At 46.0% G+C, this 27,459-nt stretch overlaps 1 protein-coding gene across 1 annotated transcript; it reads right to left on the reverse strand.

Annotated features, from left to right (window-relative positions):
- Window positions 1-18,843: 18,843 nt before the first annotated feature.
- On the reverse strand, window positions 18,844-27,265 carry LOC145341132 (succinate receptor 1-like). Its single transcript, XM_080186006.1, has 2 exons — window positions 27,183-27,265; window positions 18,844-22,785 (listed from the first exon to the last, which is right to left on the reverse strand). The coding sequence occupies exons 1-2, from the start codon at window positions 27,183-27,185 to the stop codon at window positions 21,820-21,822; spliced, it is 969 nt and encodes a 322-aa protein (XP_080042132.1). The 5' UTR covers window positions 27,186-27,265; the 3' UTR covers window positions 18,844-21,819.
- Between the last annotated feature and the right edge of the window lie 194 nt (window positions 27,266-27,459).

Raw genomic sequence — 27,459 nt, forward strand, 5'->3', positions numbered from 1 at the left:
GTCTCTCTGTTTGGAATACCCGTTTAACGCAAATAAATGGACAACCCCCTTTTATAAAAGGGCACTATAAACTTTACTATAACAAATCCAAAAACACTAAAGAAAACTTATTACATTAAAATATTTCTGCCAGGGATGATGACGCACTTTAGCCTCTCTGGCGCCCAGTAGTGGTGGAAGGCCTCAAGCACACCGGCAGACACCATCTGCTCCCTCTCCAAGGATATCTAGGCACTTGGAGATGATCACAGGAGACAGGCAGACAGTTGAGTCAAACAACACCCTCAACCGCTTGCGGCCTGGACTTGTTGATGGCCACCGTGTCAGGCCCAGGAGCAGGCTAAGTTGTCGGAGATCCTGGATACCAGCAACTTTAGGCACTATTAGTTGACTTGGGCCCAGACAGTGCGAGACACCATGCATAATCAATGTTACAGGCTTCAGTTACTTGTGTATGAGGAGAAACAGACTTGCAGCTCCTCTGCCAGGGTTTCTGATCTTACAAACAAACAACTTGGCAATTGTAGTCAATTGCAACAAAGCAGAAACGAGCAGTTTTCCAAATCCTTCATTTGGCTACATGTTCACCAGTTGTACCCTAGATTTTTGCCCTTTCTTATTTGATGAAAAACTGTTTTCTGCCAATCCTTCATTTGCATAGCATATCCCCATATCTCGTCGTTGTGTTTTGTTACGGAAGCTTGGGCCTTGCTTATCCTTTGGTGAAAGCATAAAAACAGAATGCTATGGGGTTCTCGCAGATGAAGATTAGCCTGTTCTTGCTGGAATAGCAGACACTGACCCCATTCAAAGGTCTGTAAGCTAATAAATATTTTCCATTACAGTACAGGGAAAGCGTGAAACTTCAATTTGAAAAATTTAACTTCCACAATGTCTCTCTTTCTATGTGTTCAGTTGTGGGGACAGTGTTGAGTGATGGTGGGATGGTTCGAATATCATTGGACTGGTAATTCAGATTCCCAGGTTGATGCTCTGAAGACACAGGTTCAAATCCAATCACAGCAGCTAAGATGCACCGCAACAATTCACCAAAGACCCTTAGACAGCACCTTCTAAAACCACAACCACTTCCATCTAGAAGGACAAGGTCAGAAGAGACATGGGAACACCATCACCTGCAAGTTCCCCTCTAAGCCACTCACCATCCTGTCTTGGAAATATATCTCTGTTCCTTTGCAGTCGCTGGGTCAAAATCCTGGAATTCCCTCCCTAATGGCATTGTGGGTCAACCCACAGCATATGGACTGCAGCGATTCAAGAAGGCAGCTCACCACCACCTTCTCAAAGGCAACTAGGGCAATAAATGCTGGCCAGGCAGGGACACCCCTATCCCATGAATGAATGAAAAAAAACATTGAAAGCTAGTCTTTCTAATGGTGTTGATTGTCATAAAAATCCTTGCCCTTCAGGGAAGCGAATCTGCCACCTTTACCTGGCCTGGCCTACATGTGAATCATGTAGTTGGCCCTTAAATGGCCTGTGAATTGGCCTAACAAGCCATTCAGTTGTACCAAACTGTTACAAAGTCTAAAAGGGCCACCCAGCATTGACTGAAGTGCCAGAAATCACAATGTCAATGTTTACCGCATTGCCCTATCCTCCCCACCAGTGCACCAAGCCCCCTTTGCAAAGTCCCCCAAACTAACATGACCAATGCCAAAATTGGGAGAGCTGTCTTCCAGATAAGCCAAGCAACAGCCTGACATTATTTGTAAGGTAATGATTCTGTGGGTATGATTATGACCCAGACACCACAATCACACCCCTGGGTATGTCTTGTCTCACCAGCAGGACAGAGCCAGCAGAGGTGGTGCCACGATGGTATACGGTAGGGTGAGAGTATTCAGCATTGACTCTGAACCCAAGAAGGTCTAACATCATCAGGCCAAATGTGGTTTTGGAAACTGGCTTCTGGCCGTCCTGTTGCCCCCACCCTCTCACCTCCCCATTCAAGTGATGAATCAATGTTGAACAGTGTTGAACAGCATTGGTGGAAGCATGGAGGGTAGCAAAGGGCAACAATGTACTCTGTGCCCTAGGTGTGGGTCTGCATTGTCCATCACCAAGAACGGTTCAGTAGCACCATCACTGACTGAGCTGGCTGAGTCCTAAAGGGCACAGCTGCTGGACAAGGTTTGTGGCAGGTGGTGAGGGAACCAATAAGATGGAAAAACCTACTAGAATCCTGTCCTCACCAATGTATCTCTCACAGATGCTACTGTCCATGTCAATATTGGTAGATGCATTGACCATGCAGTCCCTGTGAAGACAAATGCCTGTCTTGGCATTGAGGGAACCCTCCATTGTGTTCATAGAATGAACTATAGAATCTCTATAGCACAGAAAGAGGCCATTTAGCCCATCAAGTCTACACTGGCCACAATTTCACCCCAGGCCTATTCCCGCAGACCCACACATTTAGTCTACTAATCCGCCTGATACCAAGGGCAATTTGGCATGGCCAATCAACCTAACCCGCATGTCTTTGGGCTGCTGGAGGAAACCAGACCACCTGGAGGAAAGCCACACAGACAAGGAGAGAATGTGCAAACTCCACATGGACAGTGACCCAAGGCTGGAATTGAACTCGGGTCCCTGGCACTGTGAGGCAGCAGTGCTAACCACTGTGCCACTGTGCCACCCCTTTGTTGTGTGGCACTGTCACCCTGCTAAATGGGATAGATTTTAAACAGATCTAACAACTCAAAACTGGGTGTCCATGAGATTGCCATGGGCTACCAGCAACAGTACAATTGTAAAGGACCACAATTGGTGACCTCATGGCCCATCATGTACCCTACTCGCTCATTAACATCAAGCAGGAGGGTCAACCCTGCCTCAATGAAGAGTGCAGTAAGGCTTGCCAGGAACAGCACATAAACATGAGCTGTAAGCCTGGTGAATCTATAACATCATATCTCTTGCATTTCAAACAGTGGAGCACCTTGCCAGCCGATCAGATCTAAGCCCTACAGTCCTGCCATGCCCAGCCATGAACAGTGGTGGTGGACAAATTAAACCCAAACAGGGGAAGGTTCTCCAAATATCAATAACTTCAATGATGGGTGATTTGATTTTTATTGGTGCTTACATTAGTATACAGTGAAAAGTATTGTTTCTTGCACACTATACAGACAAAGCATACCCATGCCCTCTCTCCCACCCTATTCCCGTAACCCCACATAATTACCCTGCTAATCCATCTAACTTGCACATCTTTGGATCTGAAGGGAAATTTAGCCTGGTCAATCCATCTAACCTACAGATATTGGGAAACTAAGGGACAATTTAACATGGCCAATCCACCTAACTTGAATATCTTTGGACTGTGGGAGGAAACCAGGGCACCTGGGAGAAATCCATGCAGACATGGGGAGAATGTGCAGACTCCACATGGACAGTGACCCAAGGCTGGAATTGAACCTGGGTCCCTGGCGCTGTGAGTACATAGGAGAGAAGGAAAGGAAAGGTGCAGGAATGTAGTGTTTACAGTCACAGCTAGGGTGTAGAGAAAGGTCAGCTTAATATATGGTAGGTCCTTCAAAAGTCTGACAGCAGCAGGGAAGAAGCTGTTCTTGACTCAGTTGGTACGTGTCCTCAGACTTTTGTATTTCTTTCCCCAATGGAAGAGAGTGTGTCCAGTGTGCGTGGGGTCTTTAATTACGCCGGTTGCTTTTCCCGAGGCAGCAGGAAGAGTCCAACATATCAGTGAAAAATAGAAGGCTGAAACATTTGCAACCTACATCACGGGGTGTAGCTGTTCAGGAAGACAGCTCACCATCACCTCATCGTGGACAATTAGTCATGCGCAATAAATACTGACGTAATTAGTGATGCCGACCTGTGAAAACAAGGGGAAAATTCCTTCCAACTCATAGCCTTAACCTCAATGATAAAATTGACAATCAAGTACCAATTGGATTCATTGGGTTGCACTTTCAGAAAGCTGGTACAGACATGATGGGTTGAATGGCTTCCTTTTGAGCTACATCATTCTAGGTTTCGAGTCAGAGGGGAAGCAGTGGTCAATCCTACCATTGTGCAAAAATCTCTGGAATACTGATCACTTCACAGATTTTGTCATAAATATATTCCAGATTCACGTAGTTGCTACTGACTGTCAACAAATCCAAAAGCCTGCTTTAAATTAACAACCAAACTACAAATTTCCAATGAGGTAAATGCAAATTTAAACATTTATGACTGGCAGTAACCTTGGGGTAATGTTATTTGCTACTATTCAAAGGCACTGTGTGAGAGAGGAAGAATAAAGGAAATTGAAGGGATTTGTTTTTCAACAATGCACAGCCATATGGTTCCATAAATGCCATTCCTAAATCATTGAATCCTTACAGTGCAGAACATAGAACATAGAACATAGAACATTACAGCGCAGAACAGGCCCTTCGGCCCACGATGTTGCGCCGACCAGTTAAAAAACAATGACCCTCTAAGCCAAACCAATCCCTTTTCACCCATAAACCTATCCACGGATCTCTTAAACGCCCCCAAACTAGGCACATTTACAACTGCAGCAGGCAGGGCATTCTAATCCCTCACCACCCTCTGGGTAAAGAACCTACCCTACCAGAAGGAGGCCATTCAGCCCATCGGGTCTGTACCAATTGTCTCTGACAAAGTATTTCACTAGGTCCTCTCCCCCACCCTATTCCCGTAACACCACATATTTACCCTGCTAATCCATCTAACCTGCACATCTTTGAACCTTAAGGGCAATTTAGCCTGGTCAATCCACCTAACCTACAGATATTGGGAGACTAAGTCACAATTTAGCCTGGTCAATCCACCTAACCTACAGATATTGGGAGACTAAGTCACAATTTAGCCTGGTCAATCCACCTAACCTACAGATATTGGGAGACTAAGTCACAATTTAGCCTGGTCAATCCACTGAACCTGCATATCTTTGGACTGTGGGAGAAAACTGGATCACCCAGTGGAATCCAGCACAAACTCCACACCGATAGTCACCCAAAGCTGGAATTGAACCTGGTTCCCTGGAACTGTAAGGCAACAATGCCAACCATTGTGTCACTGTTTGGCCACTTAGAACACTAAAGATAGAACTATTGGTTCCAATGTGTTCCCTAGGCTAGCATGGATTAGTTCGGCTGAAGAGGCCTGTTTCTGATGTTGTAACTACAACGCATTCCTTATATAACTGTGTGAGCTTCCTCCTCTTCACCACACTTTCAAGAAATAGTTACTGAATGATGAACAGTATTTGGAGACCCGACTGATTTTCTCTCATTGTGGTACCACCATGTGCTATAAAATTCAATTGATTATCATCTACGGCACAGTGGTTAGCACAGCTCCAGGGATTCAGGTTCGATTCCCGACCTGGGTCACTGTCTGTGTGGAGTTTGCATGTTCTCCTCGTGTCTGCGTGGGTTTCCTCCGGGTGCTCTGGTTTCCTCCCACAGTCCAAAGATGTGCAGGTAAGTTTGATTGGCCATGCTAAAATTGCCCCTTAGTGTCCTGGGATGTGTAGGTTAGAGGGATTAGTGGGTAAATGTATAGGGATGAGGTGGGCTCGAGGAGGAGTTCTTGGAATGCTGCCGGGATAGTTTCCTTGAACAGGGTGTGTTGGAGCCGACGAGGGAGCGAGCTATCTTGGATCTGGTGTTATGTAATGAGGCGGGTAGAATTAGGGACCTTGTGGTGAAGGATCCTCTTGGGGAGAGTGATCATTGTATGGTGGAGTTTCTGGTGCAGATGGAGGAGGACAAAGTGGGTTCCCGGACACGCGTCCTTTGTTTGAACAGAGGGGAGTACGGTAGGATGAGAGAAGAATTGGCGAATGTGGACTGGGGGAGCGCATTGGAAGGTAGGTCTGCTGAGGAGCAGTGGAGGATCTTTAAGGAGATCTTTCTTGGTGCTCAGCAGAAATTTATTCCGACGGTCAAAAAGGACCATAGGAGGAGAGGTAATAAGCCGTGGATAACGAAGGAGGTGAAGGAAAGTGTTAAATTAAAAGCGGAGGCGTTTAGAGTAGCTAAGAGTAGTGGGTGAGAAGAGGATTGGGAGAGGTTTAAATGTCAACAAAGATTGACAAAGAAATTGATAAAGAAGGGTAGGAGAAACTATGAAGCTGGGCTAGCGCTTAATATAAAAAAGGATAGCAAGAGTTTTTATTAGTATATAAAAAGGAAGAGGCTGGCTAGGGTGAATGTTGGACCCTTAGAGAATGAGAAGGAGAACTTAGTGGTAGGGGATGGGGAAATGGCTGAGGTCTTGAATAACTTTTTTGTTTCGGTCTTCACGGAGGAGGACGTGAATAATTTGCCAGGTGTTAGAGATGGAAAGGTGGTAGGACTGGAGGGTCTCAATGACATTACTGTTACTAGAGAGGCAGTGCTCGACAGGCTGGAGGGGCTGATTGTGGACAAGTTCCCAGGACCGGATGGAATGCATCCGAGGGTTCTGAAAGAAATGGCAGGGGTGATAGTGGATGCCTTGGTGGTTATTTTCCAGACGTCGCTGGATTCCGGGGAAGTGCCGGAAGATTGGAAAGCGGCTAATGTTACGCCATTGTTTAAGAAGGGTGCCAGGCAAAAGGCGGGGAATTATAGGCCGGTTAGTTTAACGTCTGTTGTAGGTAAAATGTTAGAATCCGTCATCAAGGAGGAAATAGCGAGGCATCTTGAGGGGAATTGCTTGATAGAGCAGACGCAGCACGGTTTCGTTAAGGGGAAGTCGTGTCTGACAAATTTACTGGAGTTCTATGAGGATGTGTCTAGGGCGGTGGATAGAGGAGAGCCAGTGGATGTGGTCTTTCTTGATTTTCAGAAGGCATTTGACAAGGTACCTCTCAAGAGGTTATTGCAGAAGGTCAGGGGGCATGGAGTTGGGGGTAGGGTGTTAGCGTGGATAGAGGACTGGTTGTCAAATAGGAGGCAGAGAGTGGGGGTCAATGGGTGCTATTCGGATTGGCGGTTGGTGACTAGTGGAGTGCCCCAGGGGTCGGTGCTGGGGCCTCAGCTATTTACCATTTATATAGATGATCTGGAGGAGGGAACCGAGTGTATGGTGTCGAAATTTGCTGATGACACCAAGCTTGGTGGAACAGCAAATTGCGCGGAGGGTGTGGAGAGTCTGCAGAAGGATCTAGATAGGCTGAGCGAATGGGCCAGGAACTGGCAAATGGGATTTAATGTTGGCAAGTGCGAGGTGGTCCACTTTGGTAGGAATAATGGTAGGAAGGATTATTACTTACGTGGAGAAAAACTGCAGCAGGCGACGGTGCAGAGGGACCTCGGGGTCCTTGTGCATGAGTCGCAAAAACCCAGCTTGCAGGTGCAGCAGGTGGTCAGGAAGGCGAATGGGATGCTGGCCTTCATAGCGAGGGGGATTGAATATAAAAGTAGGGAGGTCTTGTTGCGGCTATATAGGGCATTGGTGAGGCCGCAGCTGGAGTACTGTGTGCAGTTTTGGTCGCCGCACTTACGCAAGGATATTCTGGCCTTGGGGGGAGTGCAGAGGAGGTTTACTAAGCTGATACTGGAGTTGAGGAGGTTGAGCTATGAGGAGAGGCTGAATAAACTGGGCTTGTACTCGTTAGAGTTTAGAAGAATGAGGGGAGATCTCATTGAGACATATAAGATGATGAATGGGATGGATAGGATAGAGGTGGAGAGACTCTTCCCACTCAGAAAGGACAGTAGGACTAGGGGGCACAGCCTCAAGATAAAGGGGGGGGCGGTTTAGAACGGAGTTGAGGAAGAACTTCTTCACTCAAAGGGTGGTGAATCTCTGGAATTCTCTGCCCGTTGAAGTGGTGGAGGCTATCTCGCCAAATATTTTTAAGACGCGGGTTGATGGGTTTTTGATAAGCGAGGGGATTAAGGGTTATGGGGAGAGGGCGGGAAAGTGGAACTGAGCCACGACAGATCAGCCATGATCTTATTGAATGGCGGGGCAGGCTCGAAGGGCTAGATGGCCTACTCCTGCTCCTATTTCTTATGTTCTTATGTTCTTATATGGGAATAGGGCCTGGGTGGGATTGTGGTCAGTGCAGACTCGATGGGCCGAAGGGCCTGTTTCTGTTCTGTAGGGTTCTATGTTTTACGTTCTATGATGTGCAGATTAAGTGAATTGACCGTGCTAAAACAGGCGCCGGAGTGTGGCAACTAGGGGATTTTCACAGCAACTTCATTGCAGTGTTAATGTAAGCCTACTGTGGCAATAATAAATAAACTTTTAGCTTCTTATTATGTTTTCCGTGCAATAGATGTTTCTATCCCCCTTGGCCTGGTAGGAAAGGTGAACAGATGTCATGCAGCGATGGACAAGCTACTCAAAAAAGGGAAGGAAAGGAGAGGCAGAAAGCATTATGATCCCCGCAGTGACCACTAACAAGAAAACTGAGCTTCCAAATTTTACCTGAAAGGAAGACACATCATGATTTCATATCTTTACCGCCACAAAAAGACCACAAACACCACTGACCAAAAACCTATTATCGATAACTTCTCCTTTAAATTATAGGACAGAATGTTCCTCTTTTGCTTCTTATTGATTTGATAAAGTTTAAAGCTTATTTATTAGTTACAAGTAAGGCTTACATTAATATTGCAATGACGTTACCATAAAATTCCCTTAGCCGCCACACTCCGGTGCCTGTCTGGGCCAGTGCACCTAACCAGTGCATCCTTCAGACTGTGGGAGGAAACTGGAGCACCCAGAGGAAACCCACGCAGACATGGGGAGAACATGCAAACTCCACGCAGACAGTGGCCCAAGCTGGGGATTGAACCCGGGCCCCTGGTGCTGTGAGGCAGCAGCAGTGCTAACAACTGTGCCACTATGCCACTCCCAAATCCAGCTACGATAAATCCACATCTCAGGAATATTTTACACTGTCTTTGAAATAGGCATTTGATTTTCTTGGACCTAGTCCAATGTAATTCTCGATTCCCAAGAATCTACTTCCATTCCTTTCCTTTGCCGGCCTGGGAATTTTTAATCCCAAAATTGGAAAAGGATTTTCTCGGTAGTTCCCCTGCTAACTCAAATTCCAGTTTTATTTTAAACCTTCATGAATTTGGTCTGATCAATCCAATTGTGAAGTCTTGCCCAATATATCCCTACCCCATGTGACTCCTGTACTTTAAAGAAATGCATTTTTGATCATGTTCTCTGCAGTAATAAACTGGCCCCAAGCTGTTTTTTCCTTGAAGTCACAGTGGTTAGCACTGCTGCTGCACAGTGCCAGGGGCCCAGGTTCAATTCCGACCTTGGATGACTGTGTATGTGGAATTTGCACATTCTCCCCGTGTCTGAGCGGGTTTCCTCCAGGTGTGCCAGTCTCCTCCCACACTCCAACAATGTGCAGATTAGGTAGATTGGCCATGTTAAATTACCCCTTATTGTCAGAGGGGTTAACAAGGTAAATAAATGCCGTTATGGAGCAGGGCCTGGGTGGGATTGTTGTTGGTGCAGGCTCAGTGGGCCAAATGGCCTCTTTCTGCACTGTAAGTATTCTATGATTCTAAGTCCTTTTAGTCCTGCTTCAACGGATTAAATGGGGTTTTGTTTATTTTTACTCTGGGCCTCAGGCACTTTTTGGGATTTTTATGACCCTAAATTGTTGGAGAAAGAATGATGATGGTCAGATGCCTTTTGGGCATGTTTTTTTTTTCAAGTGTTACTTTCAGTTTTGGGCTAGTGGATGGGATGCTTTTTAGTTTAGAAAATGTTTGGACATCAGACTGAAAAGTAGTGTTTCGGTGTATCTCCCCCAGGCATTGCAAATTCTGCTGGCTAGCTGGAAGCAGATCTTCTTACCTTCCTGGAGTGAAAATTCTGCTGATGGTGGTTTGCTAGTTCATAACGCAAGCATCTCTGTCTCTTGCACTGGTTTGCTGGGAAAAACTAAAAGCCAACAGTGTCATTATCGCTACCTGGAGGGCTGCTGGAAGTTACAAGCCAGGGTTTCAATTCTCCAACCAAAGGATTAAGTTCCAACAACATGTAAGCATTCATATTTTGTGTGATGAACAAGTGGCAGCTTTTATATTTATAAGGAAGATTGTTTGGTTGGAACATTTCATATAGTTGTTAAGGTTTATAAAATATCATGTTTTTCTTTCATGTTTGTAATTGGTAAAAGTTATTGCTATATGTTAATTGTACTCTGAAATAAAGTTTGCTTGGTAAAAGCTCCCTGGTGAATCATTTGAATCATACATGAGATACAACATCTCATGCTTAACCTAGTCAAATACATATTGCAAAAGTTATGATCTAGGCACACTTCATAAAACATTTTGGAGTTTCTGACCTGAATAATAACAAAATGAACCACAGAAAATCTTGCCTCTTATTGACTTCTCTCGCCATAACCTTGCAAACTGAGAACCTGTGGGCAGGGTCTTCCGGCCCCATGGAAGGCAATTTCTCCCCCATGTCCCCTCCCCCCACCTGTGGCATGTTACCTGGTGGCAGGGAGTTTGAGACATACAAAATGTCGTGACTTCATCATGAATAGAAAATCCTGTCAGCAGCCAATGGTGAGCCAGTTCTGCCACTGAAAACACACCAAAGGGGGAGGGGAGGATGGCAAAATCTCAGACTGTGAGATTTTTGGTATGTTTCAGCAAAGTTGAGAATCCAACTTCCAATAACACCCAAAGGAATCTTACCCCTCTCAAAACCTATCTTCCTGGCAGCGTGAATCACATGGCCCTTGTATCCAGGTAGACGTGTTGAGTAAATATTCTTTAGACCCCCAAACCCTGATCTGGAAGGAAGTGTATTTTGATTTGATTTGATTTATTATTGTCACATATAATAACATTCAGTGAAAAGTATTGTTTCTTGCACACAGTACAGATAAAACGTACGTTCATAGAGAAGGAAACAAGAGAGTGCAGATGTAGTGTTATAGTCATAGCTACGGTGTAGAGAAAAATCAAATTAATGCAAGTTAGGTCCATTCAAAAGTATGATGGCAGCAGGGAAGAAGCTGTTCTTGAGTTGGTTCAACCTCAGACTTTCGTATTTTTTTCCAACGAATGAAGGTGGAAGAGAGAATGTCCGGGGTGCCTGGGGTCCTTAGTTATGCTGCCTGCTTTGCTGAAGCCACAGGAAGTGTAGAAAGAGTCAACGGATGGGAAGTTAGTTTGAGTGATGGAGTGGGCTACATTCATGGCCTTCTGTAGTTCCTTGCAGTCTTGGGCAGAGCAGGAGCCATACCAAACTGTGATACAATCAGAAAGAATGCTTTCTATGGTGCATCTGTAAAAGTTGGTTAGAGTCGTAGCTGATATGCCAAATTTCCTTAGCCTTCTGAGAGGCGTTGGTGGGCTTTCTCAACTATACTATTGCTATGGGGGGACCAAGACAGGTTGTTGGTGATTGGACACCATAAGCTTGAAACTCTCAACCCTTTCTACTTTGTCTCTGTTGATGTAAACGGGCCCTTTATGTTTACATTTCCTGAAGTCGATGACAATCTCCTTTGTTTTGTGACATTGAGGGTGAGATTATTACTGCCGCATCAAATTTTTTATCTCAATCCTGTACTTTGTCTCATCATTGTTTGAGATCCGACCCACTACAGTGGTGTTGTCAGCAAACTTGAAAATCGAATTGGAGGGGAATTTGGCCATGCAAGTCTTTGGGCAGTTCAAAACATTAACGTTTGAAACTTGACATTTCAAACACCTTCCAAGCAATTTGGAGACTAGCAGCCTAAACACTGTAAGCACAGATGCTGCTGCCATTCTTTCCAAGAATGAACATTCTGCTTTTCAACAGCATAACCTGGACCTCCCTTTAATCTGCAATGACCACTTTACAAAGGCCTGTTGCTAGGCAGATTTCAGAACACATCACATTACACTCCTCACGTAATCTTAAAGTCGAAATAGACACCAATCTTCTGAACCTCGTATTGCGAACAAAAGGACGGGAACCCATAGCCATTCAGGATTTTGAGGGAGCAATTCTCTTACTTCAACCTAGTGAGGAACCGTGGGTGCAATCTCCGTGTTTGACTCAGGAAGTGCCCACTGCAACCTGCCATCCCTTGCAGTTTATCAGTCATTGGAACACAAAAGGAGGTGGTGGTGTAGTGGTATTGTCACTGAACTAGTAATCCAGAGATCCAGGACAGGATCTGGGGACTGGGGAGTTCGAATCCCACCAAAGCTGGAAGCCTAATGATGACCATGGAATGATTGGTGTGAAGACCCATCTGATTCACTAATGTCCTTTAGAGAAGGAAAATCTGCTGTCTTTACCTGGTCCGGCCTACATGTGACTCCAGCAATGTGGTTGACTCAAAGCCCCCTGAAATGGAGGGCAGTCAGGGATGAGCAATAAGTGCTGGCCACATCTTCACAGTAGGGTGAGGATGGCATTGCTAATGCCTTGATAATTTAACTTGGACTGTTTACAGGCTTCAAATTTTCGCCAGTCCAAAATTGGGCTCTCTTTGTTTCCTGCTTATCGGTAAATCATATTCCGCAGGTCCAAATCCTCTACTTCTCTGGTGACCCCAGACTCCTCAACTAGTTAAGTCGTGTGTCTAAATCATGTGACGCCAGAACTATCGAGTCCTTACTAGTCTTATAATTAAACAACTTCTTGACAACTGCAATTGGGATTACTCTCTCTAATTGTGAAAAGGCTAAGACACCATCCCTACTTTCAGAGTATAGTTTGCCATCACCAATATAACTGGGCAGATGTAAAATTTCTTTTGCCACCTCTCTAATAATATTATTATTAGGCTCTGAAGGTGGCCTTCATTGAGACATATAAGATGATGAATGGGATGGATAAGATAGAGGTGGAGAAGCTCTTCCCGCTCAGAAAGGACAGTAGGACTAGAGGGCACAGCCGCAAGATAAAGAGGGGGCGGTTTAGAACGGAGTTGAGGAGGAACTCCTTCACTCAAAGGGTGATGAATCTCTGGAATTCTCTGCCCATTGAAGTGGTGGAGGCTGCCTCACTAAATATTTTTAAGATGCGGGTTGATAGGTTTTTGATAAGCGAGGGGATTAAGGGTTATGGGGAAAGGGCGGGAAAGTGGAACTGAGCCACGACAGATCAGCCATGATCTTATTGAATGGCGGGGCAGGCTCGAAGGACTAGATGGCCTACTCCTGCTCCTATTTCTTATGTTCTTATGTTCTTATTGGCCATGGCCATGAACCTTCTCATTTTCTGATCCTTCCAGGCTGAAGCAGGGAATATCTCTCAATTCACGATCCATTGCTGTGTTAGGGAGGCGACTGACACACTGCATGCAAAGAGCGGGGAATAGATTGTCTTCTCCTTTCCAGAGAGAAGCAAGGTGGGCTGTACCCATGTATATTCCTTATGTGCCCCACTTAAATTAAGAGATGAGTGTATTTTTACTCATTCATGGGACATGGGCATCGCAGGCTAGGCAGCATTTATTGCCCATCCCTAGCTACCCATGAACTGAGTGGCTTGCTAGGTCAGTTTGAATAAGAGGGCACTGGAGCATCAACCACATTGCTGTGGCTCTGGAATCCAATGTAGGCCAGACCAGGTAAGGACGGCAGATTTCCTTCCCTAAAGCACATCAGTGAACCAGATGGATTTCTCCAGCAATTGGCAATGGTTTCATGGTCATTAGTACATTCTTAATTCCAGATTTTATCATTGAATTCAAATTCCACCATGGCCGTGGTGGGATTCGAATCCAGTCCCCAGAACATTAGCTGAGTTTCATGATTAATTGACTGGCAATGGTACCATTAGGCCACCACCTTCCCAGGTTATATTCCTTGAAATTTAAAAGTTTAAGGGGTGATTTGATCAAAGGTTTCAAAATATTAATGGAAAAACTTTGGCCAGGATTTTCCCTGTACCTGTGATGGGTTATCTGGTGGTGTAGCTGGTTTTCCATTGGCCATTTGTGTTGCTCACAGGCTGTGCCACCAGAGAACCCATAGCGGGGGTTTTGGGGATGGCCAATCTTCGGCAGGGCTGGAAGATCCCACCGGTAGGAAGGCTCTGAAAATTCAGCATGCAGGGTGGGGCAAGAGATCCTGTACCCAGGAAATTTCAGGATTAATGCTCAGGATTAATGTCCCGAAAGGACATTAGAGAACCAGATGGGTTTTCCCACCAATCTTTCCACGGTCATCATTAGGCTTCCAGATTTGGTGGGATTCGAACCCCAGTCCCCAGATCTTGTCCTGGGTCTGCTGGATTACTAGTTCAGTGACAATACCACTACACCACCTTTCGTGTTCCAATGACTGATAAACTCCAACATCTTAGTGCTTTATACAGAGCATAAACCTGGCTGATAAAAATACTCGCCTTCCACTGCTGCTAAACCACATAGCATTAAAACACTGTCCGCTTGGAACTATAACTTTCAAAGGCATTGCCTCGATGCTACTGCCCAATCTGACAGAGGTATGTGTTAGAGTTTATTGTCCTTCCAAAGGTTTAGTAATAGAAGGCAGAAAGAAAAGCTGGAAGGATTGAGTCCGCTGTAGTAACTTTTGTAACGTTTGAATAAGGAGGAGCACTCACTCTGACACATTAGGAGAGGTGATGGCCCATTACGGCTAGGTTATTAATCCAGAAACTCAGTTAATGTTCTGGAGACCTGGGTTCAAATCCAGCCATGGCAGATGGAGGAATTTGAATTCAATAAAAAAAAACTGGAATTAAGAATCTACTGATAACTATGAGACCATTGTCAATTGTTGTAAAAATTCATCTGGTTCACTAATCACTATTAGGGAAAGAAATGAAAGTGGCATGGGTGGCACAGTGGTTAGCACTGCTGCCTCACCACACCAGGGACCTGGGTTCAATTCCCAGCTTGGGTCACTGTCCATGAGGAGTTTGCACGTTCTCCCTGAGTCTGCGTGGGTTTCCTCCAGTTTCCTCCCACAGTCCAAAGATGTGCAGGTTAGGTGTATTGGCCATGCTCAATTCTCCCTCAGGCAAACAGGGGCCGGAATGTGCTGACTAGAGGATTTTCACAGTAACTTCATTGTAGTGTTAATGTAAGCCTACTTGTGACTAATGAGTAAACTTTTACTTAAATCTGCTGTCGTTACCTGGTCTGGCCTACATGTGAATTCAGGCCATGGGAATATGGTTGACTCTCAACTGCCCTCTGGGCAACCAGTAGCCAGCCAGCGATGCCCATGTCCCACAAATGAATATTTTTTTAAAAAATTCCTGAGCTGTACTTGCAATCCTAACCAGAATCAGCACCAGATTCTGTGGATAATCCCGTTCCTCACCAGGCACGTCCGAGATGAGGTACGTTCAATGCCTCAGCTTCACAAGACGACGGGTAAGAAGGAAAAAGAGGGAAAGGAATGGCAGTGAAAGGTGGGGCTGGGAAGATTGCTGGCAATGTCGGAGAGGCAATTGAATAGTGATGGATAAAAGCTGGGAAATAGATGGTAAAGTCGGGAAACACAACGTTCCCAGGGTGGAAGAGTCAATTATCAGGGGGACATGGGTTTAAGGTGCGAGGGGCAAGGTTTAAAGGAGATGTGTGAGGCAGATTTTTTACACAGAGAGTAGTGGGTGCCTGGAACTCACTGCTGGGGGAGGTAGTGGAAGTGGATGTGATCGTAACTTTTAAGGGATGTCTTGACAAATACATGGATAGGATGGGAATAGAGGGATATGGCCTCTGGAAGGGTAGGGGGTTTTAGTTAAGTCGGGCAGCATGGTCGGTGCAGGCTTGGAGGGCCAAAAGGCCTGTTCCTGTGCTGTAATTTTCTTTGTTCTTTGTATTCCTGCTCTAACAAGCAACTCGTGTACTGGAAAGTATGGTGTATGAATTTTGGCTGAGATCAAGACCGGCCTTCCATTCGATACCCTTTCTCCGGCCTCACGCCTGAGCAGTGGGTCTAGGCAACGATTTGATTGTCCATTCAGATCTCCACAGCTCTCAGGGGCAGCACCGAGGAGTTCTTGTTTCTTGGTTTAGTTCCTTCTTTCCTGAGCTGGTTTACGTATTGAGCAACCGGTTGTGCAAGGTGACAGCTGGATTACAGCAACTGAATGGACGCCAAGCCATAAGTTCCGGTGATGTGTGTTGCATAACCTCACTGAGGAAACCTGGCAGCAGAGAAGCAGCGACTTTGGAAAGGCTAAAAAGTTAGGTATGAGTGCTGACTTTAAGAGTTGGACTGGGGCGGCAGGGTGGCCCAGTGGTTAGCACTGCTGCCTCACAGCGCCAGGGACCTGGGTTCGATTCCTGGCTTGGGTCACTGTCTGTGTGGAGTCTGCACGTTCTCCCTCTGTCTGTGTGGGTGTCCTCTAGGTGCTCCGGTCTTCTCCCACAGTCTAAAAGATGTGCTGGTTAGGTGCATTGACCATGCTAAATTCTCCCTCAGTGCCCGAAAAGGCGCTGGAATGTGCTGACTGGGGGGTTTTAATGTAAGCCTACTTGTAACTAATAAATAAAGTGTATTGGTGTGCGTGGGATTTAAGCTCAAGTTTATTTAATAGTGTCACAAGTAGGCTTGCATTAACACCACAGTGAAGTTACTATGAAAATCCCCCCGTCACCACCTGTTTGGGTACACTGAGGGAGAATTTAGGGTGGCCAATGCATTTAGCTCTCGGAGCGGAGGTTGGAAGAGGGGGTTCAGCGTGAATGGGGAGTAGAAGGAATCAGGGAAGGGAAAGAAAGGAGTGTTACTCCTCTACCATGTATATTGGAACATCTCAAAGCTGCTGCCTGCGACCTTCTGTCTGTTGGGACAGGAGGTCAAAAAACAAATTGTTGCTATGAGTTTCCATGGAGATATTGCATAGCCATCACACTGGACTTCTGGCAAACCCGCCTACTCACCATAACCCTTAAGTCCTTTACTGTTCAAAAGTTTGTCAATCCTTGCCTTAAAAACATTCAATGAGGTAGCCTTAACTGCTTTACTAGGCAGGGAATTCCACAGATTCACAACCCTTTGTGTGACGAAGTTCCCCCTCAACTCAGTCCTAAATCTGCTCCCTTTTGTTTTGAGGCTATGCCTGCTAGTTCTAGCTTCACCCGCCAGTGGAAACACTGGAGTCACAGCCTCCAAATATGGGACGACCATTTGAAGTAGGGAGAAATTTCTTGACGAAATGCTGAATAAACCTTTGGGATTTTCTGCTACAGAAAGTTCTGGATGCTCAGCTGTGGATGACATTTTGGACAAAGAACAGCAGATTTTTGGATACGGAGGAAATTAAGACATATTGGGAATATGGGAAGTTGGGGTTGAGGCAAAAGATTAGCCATCATCTTACTGAATAACAGAGCGGGCTTGAATGTCTGTGTTGTCTGTTCGCTTATGCATTGGTCATAGAATCATAGAACCCCTACAGTGCAGAAGGAGGCTATTCAGCCCATCAAGTCTGCACTGACCGCAATCCCACCCGGGCTCTATTCCCGTAGGCCCACTTATTTACCCTGTTAATCCCCTAACACTAGGGCCAATGTAGCCCGGCCAGTTAACCGAACCCACACATCTTTGGAGTGTGGGAGGAAACTGGAGCACTTCACACAGGCAGTGAACCAAGGCCGGAATTGAACCCGGATCCCTGGCGCTGTGAGGCAGCAGTGCTAATCACTGCCACCATGCCGCCCAGAGTTCTTTATGGTGTTTGTGAGTTTCAGTAAAGAAATGTAGGAGGCCGGGGGGAGGGTGGGGTTCTCCCAGCCCAGGAGACATCAGCGGAGGCTGTTTAACAGGCTCCCCGCTGGGTTCCTCGGCCTCTGCGCATCTCTGTGCGTGGGGCGGATTTAAATATTTAAATTCAATTTTCCATCTCATTAGTGGGCCCGGGACTGAAGTTTCCAGGCCTGTGAGCCTCTCCTCCTCCCCCCGTCAGGAGTGGTTCACTCCAGCGGGCTTTACAACAACTCGCCACTAATGTGGATCTGTGAGGCAGCAAAGCTAATCACTGTGCCACCCTGCTGGAGTGAAGGGAGGCCACTGAGGCAACCCCAGGAGGTCAGGGGTAATGGGGAGTGCTCCCTGGGCATTGTTAACCCGGCAGTGCCAGCCTGGCCCACTGGCACTGTCCAAGGGGTGAAGTGGCAATGCCCAGGGGCCATGTTGGCATTATCTACCATTCACCTGGCAGAGCCAAGGGTGTGGGGCCAGAGGGGGTGGAGGCTATTGGCCTGGTGTGGGGCCTATGTGGGGGGAGATTGGTGAGGGCGGGGGTTCCTGCTGCCACTCTGCATCGGGATCAGTGGTAAAGGATGGGAAAGTACTCAAAGGGGCTGGCCATTGGGATGGTGAGTGTCTACTGGGGAAGCTACGGGCAGAGTGGTTGTTCGGGATGGTGGGGAGGGGGAGGAGGGACTCTGGGGGGGGGTGGTGGTGGGTGGTCGGGGGGAGCTGGTCTGCGGGAACCATTCAGGTGGTCAGCGATCGGGGGGGTGGGCGACTCTGGAAGCAGTGATGCGGGGGTCACGGGGCTGGCCAGCAATTGGGAGGCTGGCAGTGCGGGGTTAATGTACATGCACCCATCTCCGCTCTGACTTCTCGGTGCATGTGCAGTGGCGCTATGCTGCCAACCTCTGCAGTGGTGATAGATTTTCAGTGTGAATCTCGCGGGGGCAGCTCTGCAGTGCACAAGAGGGTGGGAGATTCATTCTGAAACTCCCACTGAAAAAACCAACAAGAGTTACCCCAGTTTTTATCTGAATTCGGCATTGAGAACTTTTCTGGGAGAACCCTGGCTGAATAGAATAATTCCCACTCACTGTTTTCAATCAAATGCACACAGAAGCAATGGAGAAGTAAAGAATTTTTAATAATTTTTACACAAGTTCTTCACCATGATATATTGATATTTGTATAACACACTAATTTTTTCACGTGACATGGCATTTAGCACGATTATTTCAATCAAGTTAGCTCGATGATAACATAATAATAATGTAAACCTAAGCAATAAAAGTGAGAAGATGTTCTGTTGTTGATGTGAGTGTTGCGATATCCTTATTGAGACATGAAGCTGAAGTAACTACATCTGACTTGCCCTCATGACAAAATCACAAGAGTGAAATGTAGACATTGACAAGTGTAAACAAAATAATTTATTGCCTAATTTTATACTTGTGGTTATGATGAAAGGCGAGATTATATTTTCTGGTTTAACCAAGCAAGTACTTGCTTTAAAATCATATTCGTCAATCAATAATGAACTTTTGCTGACTTTTATCTTGCTTACTTGGCCCAATTCAATTTTCTTTAAACCATTCTGCATGGTTGGCATGGTGGCACAACGGGTTCGCACTCGTGACCCCGGTTCGATTCCCGGCCTATGTCACTATCTGTGCGGAGTTTGCACATTCTCCCCATGTCTGCGTGGGTTTTCTCCGGGTGCTCCGGTTCCCTCCCACACTCCAAAGATGTGCAGGTTAGGTGGATTGGCCGTGCTAAATTGCCCCTCAATGTCGGGGGTTAGTAGGGTAAATAAGTAGGCTTATGGAGGTAGGGCCTGGGTGGGAGTGTGATCGATGCAGGCTCGATGGGCTGAATGGCCTCCTTCTGCACTGTGGTCTTTGTCCTTTTTTTTCCTTCCTTTCAAAAATCACAGATCATTTACATTGTGCCCTACTAATTCACTGGGGCAAATTTTTCCGTCTTGCCCGTCATGGGAATTGGAGCGGACAAGGGGCGGACTGTGGAATGCTCCATTGATCTCCGGCGGGAATATCTGGCTTTGGAGCGAACACAGTTGGAAAATCTCACCTTTCCACTTCCAGGGCAGCAGTACAATTCCTCACTTCCCACGGCCATTCCTTCCTGTTCCAAATCTGACATTGTGCAGTGATTATTTTCCTGGCACTTCTCTTTTTTGTCTCCGGTGTATCCAACCCACCCTGCTGCTGGCTTTGCGATATGGGAACTGACTTTTGTTCCTCAATTGATAACCAGACATTGTGAAATGTTTGTGTTCAAATCCAGCTGCACTGAACAAAGTCTGAGTATGCGGTCTGAGATAGGGAACTCAGTGCAGTCAACAGAATTCAACTCTTTCATTCCTCTATTTTGAGTCAGGGATATTTCAGGTTGGCTAGCCAAGCAACAGGCTTCAGAACCATCAGTTTTAGACTTTGCGTCAAACTGTCATCCTTTCAGAGTGGAGGGGTGCCTTGTATGCCGAAGATATTATGGAGGAACCTGGAAAATGCCAAGACTGGACGGTGTTTGCTCCCTTGCTGTGTTATTCCTTGGCTATTCACTAATGGAAACTTTAAACTCTGAGCTTTGCCGCCTGTGTCAAACCGAGTCGCATCACCCCTCATGCTTACAATCACTAGTCACTGCCTATTGACAATTTACCAAGTGGTGGCGCAGTGGTTAGCACTGTTGCTTCACAGCGCCAGGTGCCTGGGTTCAATACCAGGCCTGGGTTGCAGTCTGCGTGGAGTTTCCCCTTGAGTCTGCGTGGGTTTCCTCTGGGGGCTCTGGTTTCCTCCCACAGTCTAAAGATGTGTGGATTACGTTGATTAGCCGTGCTAAATTGACCCAAGTGTCAGGGGGATTAGCAGGGTAAGTAAGTAGGGTTCCGGGAATAGGGCCTGGGTGAGGCTGTGGTCGGTGCAGACTCGATAGCCCCAAAGGCTTCCTCCTGCATTGTAAGGAGTAAATAGAAGTTCTTGTTGTGAGTAATGACAAGAAAAGACAGATGATCTGATCAGTAGAAAATAAGGAGCAAATGTAAGCTCTTTCTCTCATTCTATCTGGTCTAGTGTACCCTGACATGGTCAATAATCCTTTTGCAGTAAAATTACAGTCGCTGCACCAAACTGCTTAATTTGGAACAGTAAGAAATCTTACAATGCCAGGCTAAAGTCCAACAAGTATTTGGAATCACGAGCTTCTGTAATTATCTTGCAATTGCCTATATATGCCGTGTTTGTGAACTAACCTCCACTCACCTAACAAAGGAGCAGTGCTCCGAGCAGGTTCGAAGGGCTAGATGGCCTACTCCTGCTCCTATTTCTTATGTTCTTATGAAAGCTCGCAATTCCCAATAAACTTATAGGACTTTAACTTGGTGTTGTGAGACTTCTTACTGTGCCCACCCCAGTCCAACACCGGCATCTCCACATAAATTGGAATAAATATCATAGTGGATAATAGCATGGAGCAATGAAAAACATGCTTTTTGAGTCAATGCAACATTTCCCCCTTTCCCCCTCAGATATTATCATGTGTTGGGATGAGCCCTAAAGCATGGCAAACAATTCCATCCAGAAGATGACTTTGGAGAGTCATAGGAACTCAAATATTAACTCAGTTTCTCTCTCCACAGATGCTGCCAGACCTACTGAGCTTTCCCCATTGTTTTCTCTTTTTATTCCATCCAGAAAGATGATTTTGCTTGCAATGTGTCCCGATGTGTCTCTGGAGACCGCAAATGACTTGACGCTCGGACCCGTGCCTTGCTTGGTCTACACAGCCCCAGGGAGCAACTGGTCCAGGGTTAGTGGCCGACCACACGGCTAATTCTGGAGCTCTGAAATGGACAAGTGCACCCAGTGGTGTTGCTGGCATTAAGGGTGGGAATATGGTGGTAGAGATCAGCAGCAGGTTCAAGCTTCTAAACAGCTGCCTTTAATGAAAGCAGGAGATCTACGCGAGTCCGGCACACTCGAAGAATATGTGAGGCATAAACTGAGAATCTTTTCAGTTATAAACCGGCCATGCAGCAAAAAAATGAAAATGGCAGGGAAACAAAATGGCCGCAGACCACACTGAACCAGTTGTCTCTTTGCTCAAGTGAAAGGCTTTCCGTTTAGGTGGATGAAGATTGCGACATTAACCTCGGGCCAATGAATGGCAGCTTGCTGAGGAGCGTCTGTCTGAATCGATCACCCAGCATGAAGTAGAAAATGGGGTTAATGGAGGAGCTGAGGTAGGCAATGGGCCTGGTGAAAGCATAGCCAGCCTTAATGTTCTTGTGAATCGTGCATGATGATCTTAAGCCCTCCATCCTGGAAGCAATGCGGACGTTGCGCATAATATGGTAAGGAGTAAAGAGTACCAAGAAAATGACCAAGGCCAATATCACCAGCCGGTGAGGCTTTTCCAGGTTCATTTTCCGTTGGCGCTGGGCGCTTATCTGCCTTAAGCTCTGGGCTGTTCTGATGGAGCAGAATCCCATGATGCAGAGAGGGAAGATAAAGTCAACAACGGTGAGGAACATACTATAAATCAGACTGTGTCTGGGATTCCCAGAGCTGGCATAATCGACGCACACTTTGGCGAGATCGTCATTGTCTGTGATGTTCTTGGGGCCGATGAAAGTGAACATGGGCACCAGCTCCACAGTGACAAAGATCCACAAAAGGAAGCAGATGATGGTAGCCGTCCGCTTCTTTTGGAACCAGTGGAGCTTTGTTGGGTTCTTCACCAGCAAATATCGATCGACGCTGATACAGGTCAGATAGAGGACGCTCAGGTAAAGGTTACAGTTGAGGAAATACCGATTAAATTTACAACACAGGTCGCTGTAGAACCATTCACTGCCATTGGCATACTGGATCACAAACATTGGGAGTGTGCAAATGAAAAAGAGATCTGTGATGGAGAGGAAGAAAAGATAGATGTTACTGCACTTCCATTTCTTCAGGCAAAAGATGTAACCACTTATCACAGTGACGTTCCCAAGAAGTCCCAATGTGAACTCGATAGAGTACATTGTTGTGAGGTAGTACTTCTCCACATCAGAATTGATGTCTATGCAAGTCTCGGTATGTTCCTACAAAGTAGAAATAAGTAAGAGTTAGCTAAAAGAGATTCATAAATGCACACAACTAAAATAGATTGAATGAGTAGCTAGCATAGAATCATAGAATCCTATAGTGCAGAAGAAGGCCATTTGGCCCATTGAGTCTGCACCAACCACAATCCCAACCAGGCCCTTTCCCCATAACACCATGCATTTACCCGAGCTAGTCCCCCTGATGCTAAGGGGCAATTTAGGTTGGATAATCCATCTAACCCACACATCTTTGGACTGTGGGAGGAAACCCGCAGAGACGTGGGGAGAATGCGCAGACAGTGACCCAAGCCGGGAATTGCACTCAGATCCGTGGCACTGTGAGATAGCAGTGCTAACCACTGTGCATCGCACCTATGTGCTAACCACTGTGCCATCGCATCCATGTAATCTGGTCTGAGACTCCTCCCGCACTGAGAGAATGTCTGTGGGAAAAGGTGACAGCCAATTTGTACGTAGCAAGGCCTATTAATTTGCAGCATGATAATGGTCAGAAAATATTTTTAACTATGTTGGCTGAGGAATAGGTATTAGCAAGGACACAAGGAGAACTCCTCTGCTATTGTTTGGATGGAACAGTGGCATAGCGTTAGCACTGCACCCTCACAGTGCCAGGGACCCAGGTTCGATTCCCGGCTTGTTCACTGAAAGTGTGGAACTTGCACATTCTCCCCATGTCTGCGTGGGTTTCCTCCGGGTGATCCTGTTTCCTCCCACTATCTGAAAGACATGCTGGTGAGATGCATTGGCCATGCTAAATTCTCCCTCAGTGTACCCGAACAGGCGCTGGAGCATAGCGACCAGGGGATTTTCACTGTAACTTCATTGCAGTGTTAATGTAAATCTACTTGTGACACTAATAAATAAACTTGTGAAACAATGTAGATATTTTACATCCACAGGGAACCTCTGTTTAATGTCACATTCAAAAGTAATTAAAACTTATTCAAATGTTGCTAAAATATCAGACAACATGGTCTCCAGGTTCAGTTTTGATCCTCAGTACGTAACATGACCTACAGTTCAAGTTCCACACCTTGCCATTTGCTTCCCTGTTTCTCGAGAGACAATGGGTGCGTGCCTGGGTGGGTTGCTAATGTATCAGAACCCCTTATTTACCAGTTCATCTGGCAGCTCATTCCACACTCCCACCACTCTCTGTGTGAAGAAGTTCCCTCCCCTAATATTCCCTTTAAACTTTACCCCCTTCACCCTTAACCCATGTCCTCTAGTTTTTCTTCTCCCCTAGCCTCAGTGGAAAAAGCCTGTCAGCATTCACTCTATCTATACCCATCATAATTTTATACACCTCTATCAATTCTCCCCTCATTCTTCTACGCTCCAGGGAATAAAGGCCTAACCTATTCAACCTTTCTCTGTAACTCAGTTTCTCAAGTGCCGGCAACATCCTCGTAAACCTTCTCTGCACTCTTTCGACCTTATTAATATCCTTCCTGTAATTAGGTGACCAAAACTGCACACAATACTCCAAATTCGGCCTCATCAATATCTTGTAAACCTCACCATAACATTCCAACTCTTATACAGAATACTTTGATTTATAAAGGCCAATTTATAAACTCCACATATTTACCCTCCTAACATCTTTGGACACTATGGAGCAATTCAGCATAGCCGATCCACCTAACCAGCATATCTTTGGATTGTAGAAGGAAATTGGAACACTAGGAAGAAACCCATGCAGACACGGGGAGAATGTGCAAACTCTACATAGACAGCCACCCAGGGCTGGAATTGAACCCGGCTCCCTGGTGCTGTCTGTGTGGATTTCCTCTGGGTGCCCCAATTTCCTCCCACAGTCCAAAGATGCGTGGGTTAGGTACATTGGCCTTGCTAAATTGCCCTTTAGTGTCCCGGTATGTGAAGGTTAGAGGGATTAGTGACATAAATATATGGGGTCACGGGAATAGGGCCAGGGTGAGATTGTTATCGGTGCAGACTTAATAGGCTGAACGGCTTCCTTCTGCACTGTAGGGATTCTATTCTGTGATACCCTGAGATAGAAAGAGTGGAACAAAATGGCAAATTATTTCTCTTTTCTTGGCACTTAATGAGTCATGTGACCTTAAAGACATTTACAACTAAACAATCAATTTCTATAACTCCACTTATTTGCGCTAAAGATTTTCCTTTGGAGTTATAGAATTTCCACTGATTAGTTGACCACGTTAACTCTCAGCATTTGGTACTCCATCTATTCAAAGTACCAATATAGACAAATGGAGTGGGATTGTCCAACCCGCTCACCACAAAACCAGAGAATCTCCATCCGAGATCAACGAATCTTTGAATGGACCCGCCCACTACAATTCCCGTGGCGGGCGGGGATGATAAAGTTCCACCCACGGTTTCGCAAATGATGGAAACATTCCGCTTCATGGAGTTTGCTGGACTGAAATCTCCATGGACAATTATTTAAAACCAGTTAAGTTTTTGACTTTAGAAATGGCAAAGCTTGTGAAAGCTAGAAATCTCTGCAATACTCAACGTGGAACAATGCAACAAAAACAAAAAAAAAAGATGCTGTGGTAACTTGGCAGTTGGACAGCAACTGCGGCACAGTGGTTAGCACTTCTGCCTCACAGCGCCAGGGACCCAGGTTCAATTCCCAGCTTGGAGAGGCTTCTGTGCGGAGTTTCCCCCACATCTGCCCACAGTCTGGAAGGCATGGCACTGGCCGTATTAAATTCCTGCTTGGTGTACCTGAACAGGCGCCTAGGGGATTTTTCACAGCAACTTCATTGCGGTGTTAATGTAAGCCTGCTTGTGGCACTAACAAATAAACTTTAAAAAAAAAATCTTTAAACTGTGGGCGGAGAAGAGTTAACGTTTCAGGATCTGCATAACTTTCTCGTCGCAACTCTTAAGAGTCACGCAGAATCGAAACCCTAACTCTGTTTCTTTCTCCACAGGTGACCCCCAGGCTTGCTGAGTCTTTTCCAGCACTCTCTGTTTTTAATTCAGATTGCCGGCATCTGCAGTATTTTACCTTTGTTTTAGTGCAATGACGCAAAAACAGGCTAATAAATCAGCCTGTCTTCCCTCAGAGCCTTCTGTGCTGTTTCAGTTTTTGACGGTGCATTCTCCTGAATCTTGCCTTCCCGTTTAAATTAATGGAAGCTGCACGATGGTCAAGATAGGGCAGGTAACAATTCTGGATCAATAATATAATACCATTATTCTGCATCGGTATTATAATAATATCAAATATATTTCTGACGAAGGATGAACCTTTTGCTTCTGAGTATCAGGTGAGTTGTAAGCCAGAGATTGTTGTAACAAGACCGAGATTGGTCTGGACTCATAATAGAATACTTACAGTGCAGGAGGAAGCTATTCAGCCCATCGAGTTTGCACTGGCGACAATCCCACCCAGGCCCAATCTCCTGAACCCCACATATTTACCCTGCTAATCTCCCCGAAACTAAGGGGTAATTTAGCACGGGCAATCCACCCAGCCCTGTGGGAAGAAACCGGAGCTCCTGGAGGTGACCCACACAGACACGGGAAGAGCATGCAAACTCCTCCCAGGCAGTGACCTGAGGCCAGGAATTGGGCCCGGGTCCCTGGTGCTGTGAGGCAGCAGTGCCACCCAGGCAGCAAATGAAATTTAGGCATGGAAGATTTCGAATTCAAAAATTAAAAATGGCAAAAGCGTTCAGCCAGGGAATCTAGAATGATGCTCATGTTCTGGGGATGGATATATTCTGCAAACAATTCCTCTCTAAAAAATAACTTATCTGGGAGCAGAGGAAATGAGGGGGAAAATATGCTAGGTACCTGGGACGAAAAATTAGACGATGAAACGTGCTCCAATAATTATTTCAGCAAAATTGCTTAATTCTGCTTCAAACTGTTGCAACGTGACACAGTGCTTAGTGCTGCTGCCTCATAGTGCTAGGGACGGGGATTTGATTCCTGGCTTGGGTTACTACCCATGTGGAGTCTGCATGTGTGCCTAGGTGGGTTTCCTCCGGGTGCTCCGGTTTCTTCCCGCTGTCCGAAAGACGTGCGGGTTAGGTGCATGCTAAATTCTCCCTCCATGTACCCGAACAGGCGCCGGAGTGTGGCGACTCGGGGATTTTCGCAGTAACTTTGTTAATGTAAGCCTGCTTGTGACGCTGCTGCACAGATGTTAAGCCTTTCCAGCTGAGAAGGAGATAGTTCTTGAATCACTTGATGGGGGTGATCCATTCAACTGGTGGGTATTAATAGATGGGAATTGGGACCTGCGACGCTGGGTTGTCCAGTCTGTTGCTCCTGAATCCCAGAAAAATAGTTCAAATTTACCTTTCCTCAGGTGCCTCAACAAAGCACAGAACCCCATAAAAGAGGAAACAGAAGAATGTACTTACCATAACTGTGACTCGAAGCTTTGTGGCCCACCAGGATATTTGCAAGTCTGTCTGATTAACACATGCTTCCTTTGATTGACACAGTTCTGTGATTACTGTGCAATGCAGAGCTTCCCAGATACACCCACTTTGCATAAGCATTTTCAAGCCTCCGCCCGCTTGCTGTCAGGGCTTTTGATTTGGTGCTGGTTCTTACCCATCAATGTCCCCACCCTCTTTTATGTTGCCCCTCCTCCAATATGAGGTTGGGAGCTAATGGAAGAAGTGAAAGGTTAGA

Source organism: Carcharhinus amblyrhynchos, chromosome 3, assembly GCF_965287045.1.
Source record: "Carcharhinus amblyrhynchos chromosome 3, sCarAmb.v2.hapA, whole genome shotgun sequence".
NCBI lineage: Eukaryota > Metazoa > Chordata > Chondrichthyes > Carcharhiniformes > Carcharhinidae > Carcharhinus > Carcharhinus amblyrhynchos.